The following is a 26,299-nucleotide window of genomic DNA, read 5'->3' on the forward strand; positions in this document are numbered from 1 at the left end:
TCCTACCATCCTGTTCCACTAACTTTCGTAGTATCGTTTTTAGGGTTTTATTACTGGTGGTGGTATGTGACTGCTAGTTTTTTGGCAGATTTCGCAACCCTGAATGACATTTTTAATGTCTGCATGGATTCTGGGCCAGTAAAATGTATTCCTTATTTGGGCCTGAGTTTTGGACTGTCCTAGATGGCCTTCTATCAAATGTGAATGGGCAATCTCTAGGACCACCTGCTTGTGACTTTTAGGGACCCACCAACTGAGTTTTTACTAAGCCCTCTGAAGTGGTGTCTTCTCAATATAGAAGTCCATGTTAGAGAAAGAAGAAAAGTCCCCCTTTCTTACGACCCTCTGGCTCTGATAGAACCTGTAAAAAGGCTTCAGCTAACATGGGGTCGTTTCTTTGGGCAATGGCTAAGCCTGGAAGTGTCTCGGGTTCTTTCTCTTTAGCTTTTCTGGGTTTGGGGTTGGGAGGGCCATCAGATGTTTCGTAAGCCTCTCCAAAGCCTACAGTACCTCTATCTGTTCTCTACTTCCCAGATTCTTCCTTAACACTAGGGAACACTGGTTTCTCAAGCACCCCTTGAACAATTATATCCCCTTGATGAACTTGGAATGGGTCCTTCCTGTGGTTCTGTATCAACACCTTAACATCACCTCTAAAGTCTGGGTCTATAACTCCCGCTAATACATCAGTTCCAAACCTCCATGCCAGCCCGGATTTGTGTGCTAGTCAAACCTCCATGCCAGCCCAGATTTGTGTGCTAGTCTAATGTATCAGGGGGTGGAATTAGAATCAAATCAGTGGATATCAGTCTTCTTTCGCCTGGAGGGATAGTCTTGTCCCTACTGCTACAGATCCAATAGAGCTCTTTGTGGCTACTGAGTGGTCTGATGCTCTGGCATTTAGCTTTTCAAATTTTAGGATCCCCCAACTTGTATCAGTTGAGCCGCATCCCACTGTGACACCATTTGTGAATGCATTGTGAAGCAAGACACAGACAACAGTTTCAAAGTTTAAACAGAATTGCTTTATTAACTCAAATGTCAGGATGGATGAAGGCCTAGCTTGTCCTATAACAAGGTAAGATTTCCCTACCTAATCGAAACTAAGGAAAGTCTGAGTCAGAAAGTTCAGTAGGCACCTCTTGTTGTAGACTCTGCATCTCAATTTATGGTTAGTCTAAATTGTAGTTGAAATTTGGGGTGCATACCCTATAAAGAATGCCTCTGCACATGGCATTGGAAATAGTGTTAATACTGTGAACCTTGGCTAAAATTAGCCAGCGGTGAGGGTTGCACACCCTTAGTCTGACAAGTCAGCTAGAGAAACATTTACTTAAAGCGTTACTGTACTGTTCACCAGTGTTGTTATAGCTTGCAAAGATGACATCAAAACTGTAGTTTAAACAACAGCAGACTGTATTTCCATTAAAACTAGCACTTTAAAGCGGCCTATGCCAAAATACTACAATGCCAATGCATTTCGGACTTAATGTACATCATCAAGGCAAATAGCTGTACATACGATAAAGGAGGCCACAAGGATCCAAAACAAATTCATGGTGCAAAAAGCAACCAGATGTGGATAAACAACATAGATGTAATAAAATAATCATACGCATACCAAAGTGTCATACGTGTATTGTATTGTATCAAGTGAGTAGGTTGGCATCACCACCAGCAAAGTACATCCATATAGTTTGTACAATTGGTTCATCAGCCCAAAGGAGTAATAATAATAGATCAACTAGTCAATTGGATATATACACATAGAGACAAGGGAAAATTGGGAGAAAATAATAGAGTTAGATGAGTAGGTAGATCTGTATGCACAGACCAATCAATCACCTATCTGCTGTACGTAAACCATATAATCCCCCAACATAGTGGTCAACCGAATAAGAATAAAACACGTTTATATGTAGGTCTAACCTGGCACAGTTGGTTCTTGCGATAATCAGTGTGTCTCGTGTGCACAGACAGTCACGTCGGACTTGAACAAAACAAACACTCTGCAATAAGCACATGCTTACAGTAAGCATGCACCCTACATTATTGAACTAGTAAAACCAGTCAGACACTTTGAGAAAGTTACCTAATCTGCCTGAAAATGTGTGTTCAACAAGAGCGCTCCAACGTCTTTGCGTCACCCACGCCGCCGGAAGTTCCAAACTGAATATAAAGCAACAAACGCCAGACTGTCTAAATGCCATACTCAAGTCTTAAATGTACTCACAATATACACACAACACCTAACTCATCCTTTAGTCTTAATTGCCCTCACAACACAGTACCCTTCCTTCTTCTCACACTCTCGTTAATGAGTGGGTAGAGGCATTGTGGGTCCTGTGACCTTTGGGCACAGTGCCCCAGTCGTCTTAGGGATTTGACTGCAGAAGTTGGGGAAATTCACTTATGAATTGGTTCCATCTTACTGCATTAATTTGCCTACCTCTTATATTGATTGTCATTTTAATGTATTTTAGGAACATGTGGTGAATGTATATATATGTGTTATTGAGTATTGTGCGATATCACCTCATAGTTTCCTTTTTTAGTGTGTGTAAAGGCCTAGAATAAATATTAGTTTTTTATACATTCCTGTCTAACTTAAATTGTGTGCTTCATTGTGTGGAGTCATTGTGGATCCTTGACCCCACTCACTCTCTACACATAATAGCATTGACTGCTCTCCACGTTTACCTTGATTGGGTTTTTGCTAACCTCTCGGAGTTCCCTGTTCACTTAAACTAGGGTGCCCTCCTAAAATCTGTCAACCAGACCAGATTGTGGAAATCCATCTTAACAAGGTGCATTTCACTGGCGGTGCCCAATAATGCTGAAACATTTTTGGAGTAGGCAATGGTCTCATGCAGAAAGGATGTGGCCTAGCGTTATGGGCTAGACTGCTCCTTTTGACCCGGTACCAAGTCTGATTTGCATGTTATCTTTCCCTTTCTGAAATGCAATGGCAGGCTGAAAATCAAGGGTCTGATGGTTTCCAAGACCAATGATTATGAATCGTTCAAACTTTCCAGTCATTACTCTTCAGTGACCTTGGCAGAACAGTGTTTATAAGTACCAGGGTGGGAGTGTTTGGGTGACCAGGTCTGTGTGGAAATTCCTTGTGACTACAGAAAGGATTTTGCTGTTAGTGCTACTATGAGACCTTAAGTCCCATCCTAGCCCCCTGGTGTGAAGCCCTGTCATTTATTTTATTTTTTTGCTAATTGGTTCGCAAAACTTTTTCTCTTATGCGTCCTGATCTGTTGCTTCATCAGAGATGCAAATGCCATTTGTACCCGATGAGGAAACCTAAGCCCCTCATTGTCATGGGATACCATATAACCCGGGTTCTATGTTGAAGTCTCCTTGCATGACTGACTTTTTGTGCTTTACCATTTGGTGGTAACCTTTGTGTATTGCTAGTGGATGTCACATAGGTGCCCGGAATCAATATAGGCTGACAACTAATTGATTTAGAACAAAATGTTTTTTAGGGTTCTGGTGCAAATTGGGGCCAAATAATGAATAGTAAAGCTATGAATTAAATGATCAGAATGGGTATTCACCAAGATGAGGACAGAGCTTCAGGATCCCACATCATTCTTCTCTCTCGCTTCCTCTTTGATGTCACCCTTTGTTGTAAATCTTGTTGTAAATATTGGCTTTAAGGGGTTCCTTCACACTACTTTGTTTTATCTTGAGTCTCTCCCTCTGTTAATCTCGGGTTTAAGGGGATCCTGCATACTTCCAGCGTTCGTGAGGGGAATCCTACTCCCGGGTATCTACTGTGGATGTCTCTTGGTAGGCTCTGTAAGAGGTGTCAGTTTGTAGCTGACATTCAATGAAGGGCCCGAGTCCTAGGGTGACTTACTAGGCTTCTTACCACCCTCCGTCCCCTGAAGGCCCTGGTTCTCCAGTCTTTCTTTCACCCTAAGCGTCTCGCCCAAAGTTTTGTGCCTGCTGGTTTCTGACATAGGCTTTCCTTGCGCTCTCTCTTCGTTCTGAGCTTCTCCTACCCATTTCTTTTGCCATGTATTTATTTAATTTATTTAATTTATTTGTAAAGCGCGTGAACACAAGCTTGCAGGCATAAAGGCGCTGAGACAGAACAAACAGGAATGCCAAGAAAGGAACTTGTTCCACCACCCTTTCAGATGATTCCTGGTTTGAAGTGGAGTACTTTGCTTTATTTTCTGCAATAGTGGTTTTCAATTTCTCTGCTGAGGTAAAGATTCCCTGTACCTTAACAATATTCAATTCCTTCTCCACACTTCTCTCTACCACCACTCCTTTGTTATACATTTCCCCTTCACTTCTTTCTAACAACCCTTTATTCCTCTCCCTGATGTTTCTTTACTTCTCCACCTCTTTCAATAACTTTTCTGACAACTCAGTGTCTCCTTCATCTATGTCTTATTCTTTTCTTATCTGCCTCTCATCAGTATTTTCTAGTATCAGCCATCTAGTCTCCTTCCTTCATTCTTCACCCCTTTTAGACACTCACTTCACCCCTTCGGGCACCTTCTTCACCCTTGTGAGTCCCACTTTTATAACAAGTATGGTTCTCCAATTTTATTCTAACTCTGCCACCTTCTTTACCCATCTGGTCACCTTCTTCACCCCTTTTGGCACCTCTCATGTAGTGGTTGGGGTTCTCTAATTCTTAGGGTACCATCGTCCTTCCACTCCTCCGATCGTCTCCTGCGTAGTCACCCTGAGTTTTCCTATTTCTAGCTTTTTGTAATCCTCTCCTCCCAATCAATTCGGTTGATCTCCTTTCCCAGCCTTCTGGTTCTCTTCATTCAGGATCGAATTGGGCAATAAAATTGTCTCGGGCACCAATGAAAAAGTGTCACACAGTTGCAAATGACTATTCATTCCTTTTGTGACACTGTTTGAATAGTACCCAGGGTAGCGATTTTTGATAAAATGTGATGTAAATTGTGCATTTTTTTTATAACATTTTATTTGATTTTACATATAAGCAACACATAGATCATAACAGCAATCGCAGACAGCATTAATTAAGTATGGCAGAGCAATAGCAACTCTCGGGAGGGCCAGAGTGAGGGGAGCTAAAATGTCAAAATGGCCACTACTGACCATGGTTTGTCCTGCCCTTATTCGCCAAGTGGAATAGGGAGTGACGGGTAGCCAAATTGTGCATTTTAAAGAATATTTATTCAGCAATGATGGTCCAAACTATTAGCAGCGTAGTGAAGTACCTCAACAAACTGGCCCACATTGGTCAAAAAGGTGGTCCACTTTGACCAAAAGAATGGGCCCACACCAGCATTTTGCGTTTTTGGTTTGGCCATGGGCCTATTGCCCTATAGGCCAGTCGAGCCAGTCTTCATTCCCTACCTGTCTGTTCTTTGTCAGCTCCACTACCAACTCACTCAGTTCTTAATTTATTATGTTGAGCTTTGGTCCCCCCTTCCATCCTCTGCCTGGTGTACCTGGGATGGGGAAAGGCTGTCAGGCTGCACTCTTTGGGATTGCTTACAACCCTAGTGAGACTTCACATTGGCTTGTCCCTCCCCTTGGGCTTTCCCCTTTCTGCCTGCAACACTTTGGATCTTCCTTCCAGCCTCTCTAAAAGGTGTTGGAAAGCAGGTATATGCAGGCTTGGTTTGGGGAGCTTTGGAGTCCCTAGTGTCTGCTGGACTGCATCTTCTAGAAGTTTGTCTGGAGTTCCTAACTCCTTCCTTCTCAAGTTGCTGATATAGGCGGCAGGTGGTGGGCCCGACCCTGAGCATGGCTTCTAATTCTCACATGGGACCTGGATCTGGCCATCATCCCTCTTGTCTCCCTCTGGCTCTTCCCTCATAGTGGACTCCCTTAGACTATTTGTTCTTAACTGTTTGCCCTATGTGAGGTCTGTCTGATGGCCTCTCAGATTTCATGGTCCTGCATTGGTCTCTCTCTTTCTGTTGTTAGATTCAGTAGATTTCTGCAATATAGCAAGGGGAACATGACGGTACTGTTGGCTCCACTGTTCTCTAAAAGAGGCAGGAGCGTTTCCGGTTGCACTATATCCAGCCCTGGGTTTACCTAAAAAGACTGAATTGAAATTACTGAATGGGAGATTTGGTCGAATTACAGCCGTACGAAAAGTTCGAACGGCCGAACATTTTGACCAAATACCCCATTCGGTGGCATTATAGGGAACAAGGGCTGCAGGGGCCCCGCACACTTGTTCACTATAATGTCAGCAGGGGTAGCGGGGGTGACCCCCGCAGCCAATCGCTTAGAGTAAAAATAAAATGTCCCCCAGCTCTGTTTCCCGAACATAGAAGTTAATGGGAACAGGCGTTGCAGGGACACAGGTAGTCGGCGGCACACAATGAAGTGTGCCACCACAAGATAAGTAAGGGGGAGGTGGGAGCAGGTAATTTATTTGTTTTGGATTGTTTTACCGTAAGGACTAAATTGTATTTTCGGCCGCGTTTTTTTCTGTTATGGTAAACCAACCCAAATCCACCAGCTCCAGCCCTCCGCGCATTGTATTGTGTGGGTTACCATGAAATTCTTGCCATACAATGTTTGGGCCTAGCATAGCATTGCTTGTAGTGGCACCAGGCATCTTGGTGATTCCACCAACATGGTCGGGCTGGGCACTTTATCATTGCTGGTATTACAGCTAGCCACTCATCCTCAAAATATATGGTGTCTCAGGGCCATCCTGGATCTGAGATACGTCAATAAGCTTCTCCAGAAGTACAAAATAAAATGATTATTCTCAACAAGCTGCCCCACGCCGTTGGCGCTGTAATAATGGCTGGTTTCTTTAGATCTGTGGGACACGTACATCCATTTCCCAATCCTCTGCAAACATGTACATCCATGTCCCAATCCTCTGCAAACATTGGAAGGCCCTTTGTTCTGTAATGAGAAGAATGCATTACCAGTTTCTGTTAATATTATTTTTCCCCTTTAGTTTTCACCGAGATGAAGGTGGTGGTGGCCTATCGTAGCAGTATAAGGTGCAGGTCTTCCCTCAACAAATGTCTATTGATAGCTTGATCTAAGGATATAGCAGTGGAGGACTTTAGGATGACATGTTCCCTTCTCCATTCTTTGGGATTCTCCCTCGATCTGGAAACTTTCTACCTGAATCCTACCACATGCCTCTAGTTTGTAAGGGTGGTCGTAGATACAGATAAAGGCACATTGTTTCCACCTCCAGCATGAGTTAGCAAGCTTACTAAACTTTATATCTGAATTTCAGTGGACTTTTCAAATCCCAGTTGGATGTTCCTGAGACTGTTTGGGCCTCAGGGCTTCCTGAATCTTTCACACCCTGGAGGAAAACTGCTGATGTGGTCTATGCAGTGGTCGCAGAGGAGCCAGTGGCTCCAGTTTATAGGCAATATGAGAGATCTTCTCCTGCATATCTTTAAAAACCTTAAATGGCAGAAGTCCCTGAACTACCTCCTTCATGGGTCATGACTGTCAGCAATGGCCTTCAGTCACCAGGACAATGGATTTATTTAATTATTTAGATTTATATAGCGTGCAGACAGCCCACGGGCATTGTGGCGCTGTTACCTGCAGGAACTTAGTTACAGGGGGTGCAGGATGCATCCATGATGGGCTGGGAGGCTCACCACTTAGATCTTTCTGTGAGTGGCGTGCAGGAAGGATGGCAAAAATCCATCCTTATCAATTTACGGATCCTCAGGACAGTTTGCCAAATGGCACAATGTTTCACATCAATCAGAGGATCAACCATATATGTGCTGACAGACAGTACCACCACTATGCACTACATCAACAATAAGGGTGGTGAAGGTTTGTTCTCTATAGATTTTTGGCAATTGACACTGATTTGTCTGTCAGTGAGCCAGACCACTCAGGTGCATTCAATCCATTCTCTATACAATTGTTACTTGAATGCTGAGATAGTAGAGGAGTTCTTCTCCAAATAGGGTTTTCTCCAAATCAACCTGCTCCGGGTATCTCATGCTGATTTGGCAAATGTTGAGGAAGGTGAATCCGAGCAGAGCAACCATGATCTTGAACACTTCTGAGGGGGGCATGAAGGACTTTGCACCTTCTCCATCGGAACATGCTTCTCTTCCCTCCTTTGAGAGATGATATTCTGTCACAGGCTTGCAGCAGGATGCTCTACCTCAATGCCGGGCAACTGAATTATTCATGTTTGACTATTTAGAGGTTGATGTTCTGGAATTGGAGTGATTAGCGTCTTGGCTGTAGTCCACTAAATCCATCTATGCTTGTCGTTGGAGCATGTTTTCAAGTTGCTGCCAAGAGAGGGACATTGACCCACTGTTATGCCCTATCATCACAGTTTTAATGTCCTTGCTATTCTTTGCCAAGGAAGGCCTTATTGTGGGATTGTGAAGGGCTACCATGGCTACTTTGCTGCACCGTCTAACTTTAAAAGGGCTCCACAAGAGGAGTCATATTTTTCATTTGATGCTTTAATGTAATTTCTAAAAGAGCTGCTAAAGACCTTTTTGCTTAAGCCCTTTGTGTAACCTTTATGGAATCTTAATTTAATTTTGACGTTCTTGATTGCGGCTCAATTTGAGCCCATGAATTCGTGTCCCTTGACGTTGCTCGCCCTTAAAGTTCCCTTTTTAGTGGTGATCACGGTCTGTTCGCTTTTTTTAGGTTCTGTCACTTGCATAACCTTTCAGTTTTTTTTCCAAAGAGAAAGTTAGTACTTCCTTTCTTCCAAAGGTGGTTTTCAAACTTCATCTTCAGGCAAAAACCTGTCTTCCATTATTTTTCTCTCCATCGCATACATCTGAAATGGAAGAGCACTTGCACAGATTGGATCCCATGTAAGCTTCGGCTTTTTATGTGGGTTGGACAAAGATGGGCTGTCTGGACAAACAGCTATGTATCCCTTTCAAGACCCCTGGAAGATTGGAGCATTCTAAAAGGGGACAATCTTTAGATGGAGTATCCTGCTTAACAAGATCTGCTACAATATGAGCTGGCGCACAAGGATGTTCCAGAGAGCTTTAAGAGCTTGGACAGCTATTTCTACTCTGCAGAATGTAGCTGGAATGTTGTCAGGCCGCAACATTGGCATTCCTGCACGCTTTCATGAAATGTTTTCTCCTGTACACTCTGAGAACGCTCTAGTGGTGTACTCTGTGAATACTGTTTTCTTGAACCTCTTCCCCCATTTTCATTTTAGATGTGAGACATTAAAAAAAAATAGGATTCTGTGAAAAGAAAATATCCATTTGAAAAAATAGTTACTTGCCTTGTTCTTTCTGTTGGATTTAGAATTCCTTCCACAGATTCCCCATTCACCCTCCTGCCCACCCCTTGTCATACAGCCAAGTGGAATTCACAAAGAGTCCAAACACAACCTGAAGCCAGGGATTCAACTCAGACATCAAGTATCATTAAAATATTCAGTCAACAATTTAAAGTTGACAAGATCGTGGACCGTCTCCCCATCCTTCTCAATCTTTCAGGATTTCTCTCAGTCCTCCTTTTGGTCTTCTAGAGTTGGTGGGGTAAGACCAGCTCTGCTTCTCCTTGTAGGACCTATGGACATTATTGATTCTGTGATGCTACAGGCAGATATAGTTGAAGTTTCTCTTCCACTTTAAGATGGATCCAGCTGGCTGCACTGTCCCCGATGTCTTCTGACAAGCTCACAAGAGCCTCAATACCTCCCCTTCCAAATGTCCTCTTTCCTACTCTCTTCATCACCTCTCTGCTCCTCTTTTGAACTTGTTTCTCCTTGATGCCACATGCTAGTTCTTCTCCTACTCTTGGTTTTATCCCATCCGACTGGGATCTTACCCCTACTCCTTGCATGGGCTAAGCACCCCTTGCCCACCGGATTGCTGCTCTCTGCTCCAACTTTCAGTGCTATGCGGATGACACTCAGCTCGTTTTCAGGCTCCCCTCTGCCACCTCTTTTCCCTCTCTCATCTCTGACTGTCTGTCTGCAATCCAGTAGTGGTGTGCCACTAACAACCTCTGCCTTAATGCCAGTAAGACAGAGATCCTCCTCATCGGCACTCCTGCACCTTCCTTTCCTGTCGCTCTCTGGCCGGCCTCCCTTGGCCCCCTTCCTGCTCCCACCTGTGAGGCTAAATACCTCAGGGTCATCTTCGACTCCAGCTTTCCTTTCCCTCACATCTCTGACATCTCTAAGAAGTCAAACTACCAACTGCACCTCCTCAGGGGTATTCTTCCTTTACTCTCCTTCCCCCAGAAGCTCAGTGTCTCTAGAGCTGTGGTTCTCTCTAGGCTATACTACTGCAACAGGCTCTTTCTAAATCTGCCTGCTACTACTCTCCGCCCTCTGCAACTCATCCAGAACAGGACTGCAAGACTTGTACTTGGCCTCAAGCCCAGGGATCGTATCTCTCCAGCCCTGAAATCTCTTCATTTGCTCCCAGTGGCTGCAAGGATTAAGTTCAAGACCCTCTGCATTGTCCAAAAGGCCTTCTGGGGCCTGGGTCCGCAATACCTTCAATTCTCCCTTCGGAAATACCTTCCGACTCGAGCTTTTTGCTCCTCCACCTCCAACTCCCTCATGGTCAGTCGCTTCTCCAAGCAACGAGTTGGTGGTAGATCTCTTTCTTTGGATGGAGTCTCCCTCTGGAACAGCCTCCCTGCCTCTCTGAAACTTGAGGAGAACCATCTTCGGCTACTGAAGCACCTAAAGACCTTCCTCTTTGCTTCTGCCGTCTCTCTTCCTCTTCCCTGCTGATCTCTGTTTCTGCACTGGGCACCTGGCTACCCTCTGAATTTGGGCCCAGATCCCTGCCCACCCAGCTTCATACCCACACTGCCTCCTGGCAAACCTTGCCCATGTGTCTGTATCTGCAACCCTACAGTGCCCTTAACTGCACTTATTAAACACCTTGTTATCTGCGCTTAATTCTTGCACTTGCCTCCTGCTGGCCGCACTACCTGTGGTTGTTTTGATCACGTGTTCAGCACTTGCCACTCCTCCCCTGCCCCTTGCACTTTCCCCCTTCTCTGACCCCTGCAAGTTCTTAATGTCACTGGGCCTAGTAAGATCATTGTTTTGTCCTCCCTTGTACCCCTCCCTTGCATCGTTGCACCTTGAAACCCTTGTGTATGGGCGCGATATAAATAAAATATCATATCATATATCATATTATGCCCTCTTGTTCCTTCCAACTCTGGCTTGGTACCCGCCCTGGGATCTTTGTTCTACCACCTCTTGATACCTGCTGCTTACCAAATCTTGATATCTCCCTACTACCACCTCTTGTTAGCTCCCTCCTAGTACCTCTTGATATATCGCTACTACCACCTCCTCCTGTCTTCCTCCAACCACCTCCCGATGTCTCTCTCCCACCTACCATCACCTGATATTTTCGTCCTGATCACCTCCTGGTGGCCCCTACCTACCTTCTGATGTTTTCCTCTGTCCCTCTCCAAGCTCCTTTCAAAGCCTCCTTCCAGTAGTGCTAACTCACCCCATACTCCTGGCACAATTTTCTCTAAACCCCCATATGTGTCCTTCCTGTGATGTCCCTCTCTTTACCTTGGTATCTTCTCCTCTAGACGCAGACTTGCTGGCAGGTTCTACACCTGTGTATTGTTATGGTTACTGCCAGGTGATTGGTTATTGTGTATTTGCTTTTCCCCCTAAGGTTAGCATATCAGCCTATGTGGGACTCATGCAGAGGCTGGACTACATCTTTACAAAGCCTGTCTGCCATTTTGGATTCTGTATTCATGAGTTTGCGTATTTGCAGCAGTGTCCACGGTCCTTGTGCTATGCCCCTGGACTTTGCCAAAGCTGTTTTAGCGTAAATGCCTCAGAGATGTGATCAATCTTCGGTGAGGATTGGCTTCTGTTTCATGCTGAGCTGCCTTGGGAGAAGAGGGTGCACCGTTTTGCACATGGTTGCAGGTCTTTTTACAAGACTCATAAACTGCCAGTAGCATTTTTATCCTACATGTCACTGTCTCTGGACTCGTGCAGGGGCTAACTAAAGTTCGGGGGGATTCTCCCCATATGTATCTTGGGGCAATCATCTAGTAGTTTAGGGCGGTCTCTGTACCCCCTTTGTCTCTCTTCTACATACCCCAATGTTGTGAAATGCTCTGTCAACTTGATAACATTTGCACTTAACTGTTAAATAGAGAATGTATCTCCTGTTAACTAAATGTTATATTTCTGTAGTGCCAACAAAGGGATTTGTATTTTTTTGACATTTTCATCGATTTAAAAATAAGTCATTACTGGTTATAAAATCATTGCTAAATGTGAGCTAAAACTCTGCCAAGTAATTTTATTAAATGATGCGTCTGACAGTTGTTCTTAATTTGCAGGTGGCACATCTCTTGGGCAAGGCTTTGTTGGAGTTTGTCTGGTCCCTGCGCTTCCACTCCGACATGTGAGTTTTGTTTTCCTACCCTTATAATACTGATCATCAACACTTGTAATAGCACAATGCAAGCCCCTTTGTCTCGGCGAATATGCTTCAACAAATGTACTTATCTTTTCAACATCGCTGATAAGCGTAAAGGTAAACTTACTGCACCTCCCTATTCTCTCCAAAGTGTGGGGCTGAATGCAAACCTCAGTGGCCATGTACAAGGTTTTTGCCATACCCAACCTGTCGCATTATCCACTGTTGGGTAGGCACTGACTGCCACCCTGAACATGGCGCAGAGTACATACTGACATCCTGCGCTGATCTTTTAATTTATATGCACGCATGTACATGCTTCATGAGCATGGCACTGTTAGTGTAGGCGTGTGAACACTTGACTTTGAAAAGGAAGCAGCCATGTCAGATGGGTTTTTGTTTCTAGTTCAATGCCTTTTTTAGTTAAACTGTTATGCCCCAAAATGGTTTATAAAAGGCCTAAGGTTAAACAAAATATACATATGATCAGTTGTACAAAGTCACATGTTTCATCTTAAACAAAGGCACAGTAGACTATGGGCCTCATCACGAGTTGGGCTGTATTCCCGGCTGTAATACCGCCGACTGTAATAGCCCTAGCACCGACCGGTCCGGCTGTATTACCGCCGGATCACGAGTTGGGTGTTAACGGTAAATCCCCATTCCCCATTGGGTCCATTGGATTCAATGGGGCATTTTCAGCGCTAATTATTCGGGCTAATACAGCCAGCGGTAATACAGCCGAAAACAGGGGATTTTCACCTCCAGAGAAAGGCTGGAGGTAAAACAGCCCATTTAGCGCCCAACTCGTGATAGGGCCAGCCCTTAAATGCGGCTGTAATACCGTTACCACCGCATTTAAGGGCTACAGCCCAACTCGCGATGAGGCCCTATGTCATTTGTGCTGCTGTGTGAAGAGTAGATTTAGAAGCCTAAACTCAAGCTCCAGGTTCATTCTTAAAGGTTTATCATGTGATTTATTTAGGGTTGCACTTCCCATAATGTATTTGCCAGAGAAATGAAAGCCTAGACAGCTGAAGTGCTTGTGTGTCTTGCCACACCGGCTCCCATTGATGCCTGGCCAATAAAACAGAGCAAACACTGATAATACCCTGAGCACACTGTCACCCGTCAGCGCGGGTGGAACTCATTAGTGATCCCTTAGTGCTCGCAGTTTTCCACCTGTGATCAAACATAAGAACCAAAACCTGTTCTAACAAGTTCTCGCCTCTCCTGGGATGCCCTGTCTACAAAGAAACGTTCAAGTGATGTGGCCAACAGATAAGTCTTAATCCTAACCTTACTGAGTCTTTAGCCTCCCGGCTTCCCTATGCCACTAACCCAAGTTTTGGCCAGAGTAAAAGTTCATAAACCTACCCTTTCAAGTCCATTCCTGTGCTAATACAAACATAAGCAAGCCTGTTCAAGAATTTCAACAGACACCTCCAGCACTTCAGAATTCCCAGCAGGTCCCTCCTGGACATTGGCTTCAGGATTTACTCCAAGCCCCTCTTCGATCTTCCATCCTCTGTCTTCCCTTGAATCAGGGTTCATTTTTCTCCCATCATCTTTGTATGATTTATAGTAGGCTGCTCTCATAGGACCTTCAGTACAGGATTTGCAGTAGGCCTCACTCAGAGGCTCTTGGTTAGTGCAATTATATTTAGAACTCCTAAGACTTTGCTTACAGGACTCACAGTAGGCCTCTCTCTTGGCCTTGGGTTCAGCATTCATAGCAAGACCCTCTCGTAGGCCTGGGACCTCTTATTGTCTTCCCCAGGGGTTGCAAATGGAAAGCCCGAGGCTTTGGCTTTTGAGCTCCCGCAAGGAGCCTCTTTCAGGGCTCAACAACTTTCCCCCTCTCCTTCCAGCTACTCCAGGCAGCAGTCCTTCTTCAAATAGCTTGCTCTTGTATCAAGGGAATATCTGCGGTCTTGTCTGCTTCCTTTGGGTCCAAGACATTGACTGACTTAACCAAGCTCCTTTTATACCACGGGGCTCTGATTGAACTCTTACGTCCTGTCCCCTTGGCTCCATACTGCAAGGGCATCTCTTTCAAGGGACGGGAGACGTAACCTTTTTCACCAGAAAAAACCTACTTCCCCTTTAAATTTTGAGGAGTGAGGGGGTGCAGCCCTGGGAGAATGCGCTGCCCTGACTCTGCCCTCCGGCGCCACACCTCAGTCCCCTTTTCCACGTCGACTGGGTTTGGCTTTGGCCATGTAATTTCATGCGCAGATACTTCCTCTTTGTCTTTTTTTGTCGTTTTATCATTCAGGTACTCAGTCCTCAGGCGTCACGCTCCTCCCCGGCGTATGTCGACTTCCACAAGGTTCAGCAGGTGTCCATCCTGCGACGATCACTTCCCAACTTCAGACCCCCACGCACTCTGCCTATGTTGCCTTGGCCCAGACCATGGTTGGCAAGCTTGTACAGCGTGCAATGCCCTATCATTGAGGTCTCTGAAGAACAGGCTAGCCAGGTGGAGGGAGCTCTTCTAGAAATCGCCTCCAGAGGACCTGAAGGACTTCGTCAAACATTGTTCCAGACCCAAGCTAGGGCCTCTGTTCTTCATTGCACCCCGCAAGGGAGACTCCTTCCCAGGTTCTACTACCAGCACGTGCACCGAGGCCTCCCCGGCTACCAGCCTACGGGCAGAGGGATCCTCGGATCCTCCCGATGACAGTGTTGAGGGACCGGAAGGTTCTTGTACCGGGTCTTCACCCGAGGGGCTACACCCTTGTACCGGCAATATGTCCGAGGGGCCATGCCCTAGTACTGACAATATGTGAGAGGGGGCGCCTAAACGCAGCTCTATTGGCACCCGTGCCGAGGGTGTTACGCCTACCAGGCCTCGGCTTGAGGAGCAGAGTAGGTCTCATGATCCACACTCAAGAGTCCTCGAGGAGGTTGGGCCCAGCAAGCTGAGCAACACGATGCAGGCACGTGGAAGGCAGCTCGACAAGATGGCCGCCATGCCAGACATCAGCACCCGTCCGACGCTGCACCAGGAACGGGAATTCGGCGAAGAACGGGACTGGTGACAACCAGGTACGTGGCCTATAGCCTATCCTTCATTTGCACAGGGCAGGTTTCCGCTACGTACATATGGGCAGGGTATGCAGCGCCTCCAGCAGCCGCCCGCTACTCCTTCTATATCCCCTACAACTCCTCTAGCCTGTGAGGACAGGTTCTTTCAGAGGTTCCTCGGACTCATGAAGTCCCCTCGGATGGGGGTGATCCTCAGGGATGCCATCAGGGAGGTGCTCCCTCCAATGCTTCCAGCACCGCAGGCTCCTCTGCCGGCACCCCCGGCTCCGGCCCCCCAACCGATTCCTCAGGTGGTTCCGTACCAGCCTCTGCCACAGCCTCCGGCTCCGGTCCCAGTACCCGAGCCTCTGGCTCCTGCCACTCCTCCACCGGTGGAGGGTCCTCCTGACCCCCAGGCGGACACGGACGATGAGGAGAACACTGACACGCCATCATCAGCCAAGGCCTTCCACGAATGTCTTGCAGGGCTAGCTGAGTACCTGGGCCTCCCTCAACCCGAGGTCGAGCAACCATCAGAGGGGGTCATTGCAGAAGTCCTCACGCAACGCCCCTCTGCTAAAACGGGAATTCCACTGCAGACCGATGTAGTCGCCCTGGCCAAAAGGGTTGGCTCAAGCCCCACTCTGTCCAGCCGGTCAATCGACGCCTGGACGCCAAGTACAGGCAGATGGAGGGGGAAACACTCTTGCTATCAGCCCATCCTCAGCCACACTCCTCAGTGATTGCTGCAGCATCACTATACTCCAAGCCTCAGTCGTCCTCAACCTCCTCCACTGCGGCGCTGCTAGGCAAGTAGGAGAAGATCTTGGAGGCATGCGGGAACAAACTCTATTCCAACGCATCCTTGCATCTTCGTCAGGCCCCCGATGGAGCATTGCTTTTGGCTGCTAACCAGAGGTTGTGGCGGATAATTGCGGATTTCCTCCCAGAGTTTCTTACTCAGAGCCAATCACGTTTCAAGGCGGGACTGGCTGAGGCCAAGCTGGTTGCGCAGGACATCATTGAGTTCACGTGGCCCACATTGACACCTCTGGCCGGGCCATCTGCATCGCCACGGACATGAAAAGAACAGCCTGGCTCTGTGCAACAAAATTTAACCTGGACATCCAGGAATGCATATTAGACCTGCCGTTCGAGGGGAGTGCCCTGTTCCACTCCTCCACGGACGAGGAGCTGGACAAAAAGAAAAACAGCTCACAAACGGCCAAGTTTTTATCCATCCTAACAAAGACCATCCCCAAATCGTACACCCAGTCACAGCAGCGCTCTGACAAGAGGCGTACATACGGAGGGTTCTGCGGCTTCCAAGAACAGAGGTCCAGGCAGCCGGACCGCTCACTGACTTCACATCCGCACAAGCAACAAAAGGAGGGTGGGGGGGAGTAAGGGCTTTTTCCAGTCCCCCTCCTCCGCAACAGCCTCTGAGGGAAAGAAGGCATGACACGTCCCTCCGGATCCACTTGTCTCCAACGGGGGGCAGACTTGCTCTCCATGACATTTCTGGTGCCAGAATTTTGTGTACCCCTGGATCCTCTCCGTAGTATCCACGGGGTACCGCATACCCATCCCAGCCTCTCCTCCCTCCTCCCCTCCACTCCCTCAGGTTGGGACAGCGATTCTTCTGGCAGAGATCCGATCGCTCGTAGAGAGCCAGGCCGTGGAGGAAGTCCCAGCCTCCAAGCGAGGCTTGGGCTTCTACTCCAGGATTTTCGCCATTCAGAAAAAGAACCAGGTGGCCCTGAGAGTTGTGCTGGACCTTTCCACCTTCAATCTCTCCTTGCCTCTACAAAATTTCAAGTTGGTTACGCCAGCTTTTATAGCAGAGACATTATGCAAGGGAGACTGGATGCGCTCCCTGGATCTGAACGACGCGTATCTACACGTCCCGATATGGCAGCCCCATCATTCTTACCTTTGGTCCCGGATGGGCCATCATTTCCAATACAAACTCCTTACTTTTCGCCCCCCCCCCCCGGGTCTTTACCAGACTCATGAATATACTGTGGCTGACCTCCTCAGGGCCTCCACATCTACCCATACCTTGACGACTGGCTCGTCAGGGCTACATCGCCGGAAGCAGTTCACCACACTTCCTAGGCTCTTATGAACACACTGCACAATCTGGGCTTTTCGCTCAATCTCCAGAAGTTGCAGCTGCATCCCACACAGACTCTGACATTCTTGGGCCTCATCTGGGACACGTGCTCAGAGAAAATGTTTCCATCGGAGGACAAGATCAAAGCCTTCAAAAGGGCCATTACTCTCTTCCTCAGCAGAGAGGTGACCTCAGCCTGGTGGTACCAGCACCTCCTGGGTCTCTTGGCAGTGGTCCTATTAGCCGTCCCCCGCACGAGACTCAGGATGAGAAGGATACAGCTGCACTTCACGGCATCATGGAACCAGGAGTGGGGCTCTCAATCCGAGATGATCAACGTTCCTCCATCTCTCCACCAGGAACTCACATGGTGGTCCATGGACTGAAACCTAGAGACGGGCAAGCTCTTCCGGCCTCCCACCTCGCAGGTTACCCCATCACCCCAGGCTCCTCTCTCAAGGGATGGGAAGCCACCCTGGACGATCTCTCTGTCCACGGAACCTAGACCCGACACGAGCAAGAGTACCACATCAATTGGTTGGAGCCGAACGCCATCTGGCTAGCACTCAGAGCATTCCTCCCACTGATCAGGGGCAAAGTTGTCCTCATCCAGACAGACAACTCGACCAGCATGTACTATATCAACAAGCAGGGAGGCATCAGATCCCCTCCACTGTGCAGACTGGCAATCAGCATGTGGCAGTGTGCTCTGGAAAACGACATTTACCTCACGGCAGTCTTCCTTCCGGGGGAATCCAATCTGGAGGCGGACAGGCTCAGCAGGCTGGGAGCGGACAACTACGAGTGGCAGCTAAACAACCTCGTTACTCAGTAGATCTTCAGCAGATGGGGTCTTCCCCAGGTGGACCTCTTTGCCACCTGGCACAACAAGAAGTGCCCTCAGTTTGCCTCCTGGCAGGGCCAGGGCCCCGGCTCCCTGGGCGACGCATTTCGGATTCAGTGGAACGGCACTACATCTTACGCCTTCCTGCACACTCTGCTGATTCACAGAGTGATTTGCAAGATCAAGGAGTCTCGCCAGCTCAACATCATTCTAATAGCTCCATGGTGGCCAACCAGGCCATGTTTCACTGAGCTGCTCAGCCGCTTGGAGAGGCCTCCGAATCACCTTCCGACGGGCCCAGCACATCTTCTGGCGCAGCAGGGGGTGGGGCAGTGTGTTAGGCAGAAACCTGTGCAGTTCCCTTAGTGACCACTGCAAAAGATTTAGGACTACAGGTGGTTGGCAGTAAACCCAATTGGTAGCAGTCTGTACCACCCAGATTTACCTGGTAGCTGTGGCTGAGCAGTCAGACTTCTCTCAAGATGAGTTAGGCAGTATATAGAGTATACACAACAGGTACAGAGATACAGTAGCACAAGCAAACACTGACCAGAGCTTTGGTGTAAAAGTATATAATTATTTATTTAAAGACACACTTGTAAATTACACTAGCACACAAAGAGGTAATTTCAACACACAGTCACTATTATATATGTACAAACCTAATTACTTATTAGACAAGTCTTAATGAGAAACACCACTTATTTTTTTTTTATTTTACAAAAAAGAAGTGCATTGCTTGTACCAATCAAAACAACGCTATTTGTCTACTCAAGTCTTTTCATAATGCTAAAGTAAGAGAAGGAGAAGGAATCACAGGCTGTCTGTTGGCCGAAGCGGCTAAAAAAGTGTCTTGTTCATGTATTCTAGAATCTTAAAAGCCGCTAGTTGCCATGAGGTTCTGTCTCCTGCTATCAGTTTAGCCCAACACACGTCTGGATCACTGAGTTCGAACTCTGAAAATAGTCCCTTCAAGTGCACGGTTCTTATTTGGCGTGTGCTAGCGCATGACAGGAGTAGATGTCAGATTGATTCTATTTCTGGTGACCCCTTGCAAAAGCGACAATCCTTAGACAACAACTCTCCTCTGATCGCCAAGACTTTGTTAGTTGGTAGAAGATTCAACCTTGCTCTCATTAACAAGTCGCGCGCCTGCCTTCATGGGAATTTTTTGACGTATGGTTGCAGTTCGTTTTACTTCCTGATGTTCAACGGCAAATGACGTGTCAATTTGTTTTGTGCTGCTGCTGCTTGAGTTTGTATCCAGTCAAGCTCCTTTAATCTTGTTTAAATTTTAGTTGGATTTCTTACTAAAGTCTCTTCGTCACATTCCGTTGGCGCCAGTACCTCTTGGTTTTATTTGAACAAAGCCAAGAGCGTCTTAGTTTTGCCGCTCCTGCTTTCTTTGAGAATTAGGTGCAGTGCTGTTGAGTCATCAGACATTATGCACTTGCGGTATAACATCAGAGTATTAATTCTCACTAAGCCTCCCAGTGATAATAAACTTAGTTCCTGTCTTATTATCGTCACAGATGTAGAATTGGGAAGGCCTAACGTCGATCTCCAGAAAGTCGCTTCCAATTTTGGCCACACAGTCGATGATACGTTTGTCAATGCATCTGCTCCATACGTAAGGGTGGGGGGACCACCCTTTGTTTATAAAAGTCCAAAACTGGAATTAGCGAAAAGCGACCAAACTTTCTGTTAATGGCCTTTGCTTGTGCTGTTAACTTTTTGGTCGTTGCTTTTAGGTGGTCCTGCATTGCCAATTCCGTTCGTGAACTGTTTAAAATCACCCCCAAGTATTTGAATTCTTTCACTTTTTCCACCGGATGACTTTCGAGTTTTACAGAGATGTGTTCACTTCGTTTGGTGTTTTTCTCCATAACAAGAAATTTTGTCTTTTCTTTGTTGATTTCTAGGTGATTGGTTTTTGTATATTTGGACGAGTTGGCTAGTTGACGTTGCAGGCCCACTGAAGTGTAATCCATGAGAACCAAGTCATCTGCGTAAAGCAATCTGTTTACGTGACAGTTTCCCAATTTAGGTGGAAAACAATGTACCCCTTGACTTGACTCTTGAAGGTCACCCATAAATGCAATGAAGAGCGCCGGCGCCAGGGGACACCCCTGTTTGACTCCTCTTGTTGTTGGTATTTCCGGTGAAAGGAGACCTTCTGATTTAACCTAACTCTCATCGTTGTTCCCGTATACAGCTCTTTAATCGGGTCCAAGATCGAGAACGGGCAACCCCAGGTCTCCAGTTTTGACCATAATATCGGGCGTTCCACTTTGTCAAATGCCTGGGTCAAGTCGATGAAACAAATGAACAATCGAGGACCTCCTTCTAACACTCTGCTTTTCAGAGCGCTTAACGCCAAAATGTTAACCGACGTTCCCATGCCTTTTTTTAAGCCAGTTTGTAGGTGGTCCCTGCATGTTGCCTGTTTAGCCCATTCGTTAAATCTCTTCAGTAAAAGTGACCCAAATAACTTCCTGATGCAGTCGAGTAGGGCGATTGGCCTGTAGTTCTTCGGGTCTTCTTAGTTTCCCTTCTTGTATATAGGGACCACAATTGCTGTTTTCCAGGATGGTGGAATAGATCTCAACGTTACACATCTCTGGAAGATTTTGCTAAGGAGCTTTGCCCATTCTGTTGTGAACAGTTTAAGGTCCACGTTTGTGATGCCGTCCGGACCTGGGGCCCGTGAGTTTTTCAGTTTCTTTATTTGATCAGTGATGTCGTCGATGTTACCGATGTTGTCCCACTTCGAGGATTCCTGCCTAGTCCTCTCGCCTAATGTTGTTACTGATGCTTTAAATAAAGTCTCGAAAAAGTTCGACCACATGGATGCGCCGATGTTTGATATGAAGGCCGGATCACCTGTGGAGGTGGCTGAGCTTAACAGCTGTCAAAACTCTCTAGTTTTGTTGAGGGACATAGCTTTTAGAATATTCTCTGCGTCTTGTTGATAGAGTATACATCAGTGATTTTTTAACCACACTTTGTATTGGCAATTTGCTTCTGTGGCCTTCTCAATCGCTGATTGAGTCCCCTTCAACTTAGCTTGTCATTTTAGTCGATGCATTTCTTTTCTCCTTGTCACTAAATTTTTATCATAAACGTGGTTGGTATTCCGTTGTGAACTTCTTGTTCCAGTCTGATGTTTATAGATTTCTAACAAGGGCAAATAATCAATTTGTTCAGTAGCTGCCCCGTATGACTGTGATTGATACTTTGCTTGGATCTCGCATAACGCTGCAGCCGAAATTTTCAGTCTTGTTCTTTGGTTATTCACACTCAGCTGTGACTGTGCATATGTTATTTTGGTCTGTTTCGTCAGCCACGTTGTAGCTAGCAGATTATGGTCGCTAGCTGACGTCTTTTTGACTTCAAACGATGCTGTTACAGATAAAAGTACTGTAGTCACAAAAATGTAATCTATCGTGGCACTGATTGTGTCTCTGGACCACGTCGCTACACGTTCTGAATCTGGGTATACTACGTCTAGATTGTGAAAATCACGCAAGGACATTAGTTTTAACCACTCCCTTCCTCTTTGAGCTGCGTGACCATTTGTGTTCTGATGTTTATTTGACTTTGGACAGGTGGCGTTGATGTCGCCACAAATCAAGAGCTATGGGGTCAAGTACTCCGTCCGAGCTACGTCAATTGCCTGTTCTATCATGTCCAAGTACTCTGTATCGCTTAACGCCGCCGGATTCCAATAGGTGTTGATAATGAAAACCGTAAAGTAGTTACTTTTTGATCGTTCTCAAAGGACCAGGTTACTTTGGTCATCAGGATAGAAGAGTTATTTAGTATTCTCGCTTCTAGAGTGATGCCACTTCCTTGGCGACACGCAGTTAATATTCCAGAGGACGGTCTTCCCAGTTTGCCTTTTTTGCCGGCGCTAGGGTTATTCATATCCCTCCAAGATTGGGGCCTCTGTGAGCCAAGTTTCTTGTAAGCAGAGGATATCGTAGTCCGCAAGCGCGATGACCCCTTTTCTCGTCAAGTGGGAGTGACCCCTAGTGTTCCAAGAACCCAACTGAATATGTGATTTTTACTGTTGCCGTTGTCAAACTTGTTTTAAGGGTGGGCTCATTGGACCGGGGTTGCTATTTTTTTGTCTCCCTCGACAGGACTTTAGGTAGCCAGGACCAAATTCCCTGCTTCGTCGTTTTTACTGTGGCTGCACTTGATTTTTCTACCTCCGTGTCTTTCATGGAGATTTTTGTTTTCGTGGAATTTCGGCCTTCTTGGTGTAAAGTTGGCAACTGCTTTCTGACCGAACTTCTGCTTGTCCGTCTGTGTCTACTTGTAACTTCTCTGTGTTTTTTATTTGTCTCTTTATGGCCCCGCAGTTTTTCCTCTTGCTCCACCTGTGTCCACCCCCGTTTTGAGCCTCCTTTCTCGTGGGATAAGTCCCAGGTTCTTTTCATTGATAGTCTAGACTCATGGGCCACTTCAGATCCTTCTCTTGTTGGCCCTGCGTTGTAAGGATCCAACTTTTTCTTACTGGGTTCATAGCCCGATGCTCTTGTAGACTTAGTGATGTCATACCCCAATTTCAACAAGGCCCTTGTTTCTTCTTTTAGTGACTTGTACACTGCTTCAGACGCAATGTACAAGTGCGCTATTGGTTTGTTATGTCGATGACTCAGATCTACAATGAGAAAATCTTCTGTCCTAATTCTCCTTAGGTGCGGGACGTAACCCAGAAGTTCCAAAACTGCCCTACGATTTAGAATTACGTCATCATCGTTACCAGGGATCTGTTCCAATTTTAAGATCTATTTCCTTTTATCGATGGATTTCATCTTCTTGTGGTATTGCTCTGTTCTCGTAACAAAATGCACTTTTCTGTATGTTCCTGAGTTCTCCTCTGGTCGAAAAGTTGATCTAAATGGGTCATTCCTTATGTCTCTTTTTTTCTTCCTTCTTGGATGTTATTTTGGTCTCCTCGTCTCGCTTTGTCTTTATTTTCCCTTTCTTACGTCGATCATCTGGGGTAAGAGGATCCTGGTCCTTTTCGACTTCAACTTTCTTGCTTGAAAGGTATCCTCTTGGTAAACTTTTTTCTTTGGGAAGCGTCATATGCAATGCGCTTGAGGCTGGACTGTTGTTCACACTAAGGTGTTGGCTCAGATTCATCATGTTTTCATCTTCCAGAAAATCCTCTATCGTCTTAGGCGATCCACCCCGACTTGGGCTAATGGGTCTTTCTTTGGTAATGTTCGTGCGTTGATCCTCATGGTCCTCGATCTCATCCACTGTCTGTCGATTTATTGGTTGTCTCTTCGGCGTTCTCCCTTCTTTTGGGTCTTGTTTTTGGATCTTGCCATTGTCCCTCAGGTCGATTGTCATTGTTATTAATTTGTTTTTGTCTCCCAATGGTGTATCTCCTGCTGGGTGCTTATTCAGGTCTTTCCTGTCCTTTTCACTCTCTTGGTGGACCGTATTATTTATCCTCCGTTCCTTGAAAAGTTGGTCTAAAGTTTTTTGTACTTGATATTTTGTTCGTGGTATTCCGTTCACTGTCTCATTCGTTAACTCTTTTGTCGTGTCAATTGTAACCTCTGTTTGGGTACTGACGGATTTGCTACCTCCCATTGGATAGGACCTAACAGGCTTTGTAGTAAAGTCCAAAGTACTGCAATTTTCAGTTGATGTAAAGTTTGTTACTTTTTTCTCTTTTTCCATAATGAATGCCTCCAAGAAGATCAGTTTGCTATTCATCATAGTCTGTATTGAGGTATGGTCTTTGAGGCTTTCACTGATTGATTCATAGAGTTTCATAAATGGCGATTGGGCTATAGTGATCGATGACATTATCGAAAAGATGTCTGCTTTCTTAGCCAATGTCTCTGATGCTGTTAAACCTAAGGACGCTTCTGGTCGCCAGTCACTTGACGTGGCCTTCTGCCTCGAGTTTTTTGTGAGACCATGGGTAGGGTGCCCCCTCGGACAATCCAGTGAGGCTCTCCGATCGCGTGAATCACTCTGGGTTAACATCAGAATCTTATTCCTGGAGCTTTCGAATGTACCCCGTCCCGAAGTTCTCTCGTTGGTTATTTCGATTATGCTCAGTTTCTCATTGCCGTTCACCACCTTTGCTACTACTACTTCCTCTTCCATGTTTGGCTTTTGGAGCTGTGGATTGCTATGCATGTTGGGGCTTCTCTCCTGGCTCGATTCGTTATCTTCCGAGGAAATACTCGGAATTTCTTCTTGCAGCGTGGCCTTGTTAATATTTGCTCTTCTCCTTTTAGACCCACTTTCTGTGGCCCCTTTAGGCTCTTCGGTAGGTTCTTTAGTCAACTTGGAACTCGCCTGCTGTTCGCCGATCTGCAGATCCTTCTCCATTATTTGGAGCCTGGGTACTTCTCCCGACTTGGTGGTCAGCTCTGGCTCCTTAGGGTGCTTCTCCTGCTTCTATCGAGTCCCTGTGCGGTAAGGCTTGAGCTTCCTCAGTTCGTCTACATTTGACTTGTGGCCAGCATTCTTGAAGGGCCTGCAGGATCGCCTCATCAGAAAATTCCACTCTGTTTCTACTCGCACTTTTAGAGCTTAACTGGAAGTAGTTCTTTAGGTTGTGCCCCCCTGTTGTTTTTATGGGCACTCCCATTTTTAGGGGTTTCGTCACGAGTAGTGTCGTCTTTCTCTCTGCTTTTTTTTTTGCCGTTCTTAGCTTAAATTGTTTGTTTTTTCTTTTCCCTTGCTTCCTCTCATGATTCACATCTGGCTGTGTTTCACTATGATTTCTTTTTCTCTTGTGATTTTTTTCTATTGTTTTGTTTGGATCTAAGGCTTGTTCTGTGTTTTCGTCTGGGTCTTCTGTGATGTCATGTTCCAAAAGTTCTGAATTTAACTGCAGTGGCACGTGAATCTGAGCTTTTATTATCTGGGCGTTCATGCTACCTGCTTCTTTATTGTGCAGCGTCCCGACCTCATTGGCCATCCCCTCTGTGACCTTCCCCTGTTGTTGCCCCACACCCTGCACCGTGTCCTTGCCGCTTTCTCTCCCCTCCACCCGGACCTCTTTCTGTCCTTCCAGCTCTTCACATCGGCCAAGTCCTGCGGTGGGGGATATGTCTGATGGAGACCCGTTACTAGGCAGTAAAACCAGTATTTTATCTTGAGTACTTACTCGCCGCTCTTCTACACCGCCTCCCGATGGTTGCGAAGGCTCCGGCGAAGGCTCAAGCAGCCTTAGAGCTGCTCCAGCGTTGTCGTTATCGGCTGTTTGACTTCTCTGCGGCTCGTCCAGTGTACTTGACGTTGCACTTGAGGACACTGGTCTACCCATTCGTAAGGCTGGCTTCTTCTCCATGTTTTTTTGTCCCGTGGACTTGGGAGCTACTAGTTGCACACCCTCCGTGCCCCCACGCTGCCTCGAGCTCCTCAGGCAACGGCTCTCTTCCTCTTCTGGTGATGGACTCGATGTGAATTGGTCAACTCTTGCCGTCCTGCCCGTCCTGCCCGACATGACTGCAGGACTGCTCACACTCGGCTTGCACTCCGTTCCGCTCCGCGGCTAGCCGATAGTGCGTAGAGACTCCTCCTCCTTTCCCGCAGCAAACACCGTGGACAGACTCAGCAGAAACACCACTTATTCTCAGACAGAGATGAGCGCTTAACAGAAGATGGCACTCTAATAAGTTATGGAAAAAGGGAGGGAAAAGGCAAAGTTATGAAAGCACACAATTTCCAATACTTTTCAAAGAACCACAGTGAGGCAGGTTAGGCAAAGTCTACTGGAGAGCAAGGAAGTTCAAATGCCAGGCCCACTCTTAGAGAGAGCAAGCAAAATGTGTCCATGATCACACAGCGGGGTTATCCCCAAAAAGTCTTTGTAGATAGTTCGTAAAAGATTGAGATCAAGTCAGGAAAGTTAGTTAACAGGCC

General features: G+C 46.5%; 1 protein-coding gene across 2 annotated transcripts in view; it reads left to right on the forward strand.

The window, feature by feature from the left end:
• The window catches only part of TELO2 (telomere maintenance 2), an 890,041-nt gene that overhangs the window by 714,387 nt on the left and 149,355 nt on the right, over nt 1–26,299 (forward strand). For both annotated transcript variants that reach the window (XM_069646967.1, XM_069646968.1), the window contains one exon: nt 12,319–12,383. In XM_069646967.1, coding sequence (XP_069503068.1) covers nt 12,319–12,383 — 65 coding nt within the window. The remainder of the gene's footprint in view (nt 1–12,318; nt 12,384–26,299) is intronic.

This window comes from Ambystoma mexicanum, chromosome 2q (genome assembly GCF_040938575.1).
Source record: "Ambystoma mexicanum isolate Mex_15411 chromosome 2q, UKY_AmexF1_1, whole genome shotgun sequence".
Classification (NCBI taxonomy): Eukaryota; Metazoa; Chordata; class Amphibia; order Caudata; family Ambystomatidae; genus Ambystoma; species Ambystoma mexicanum.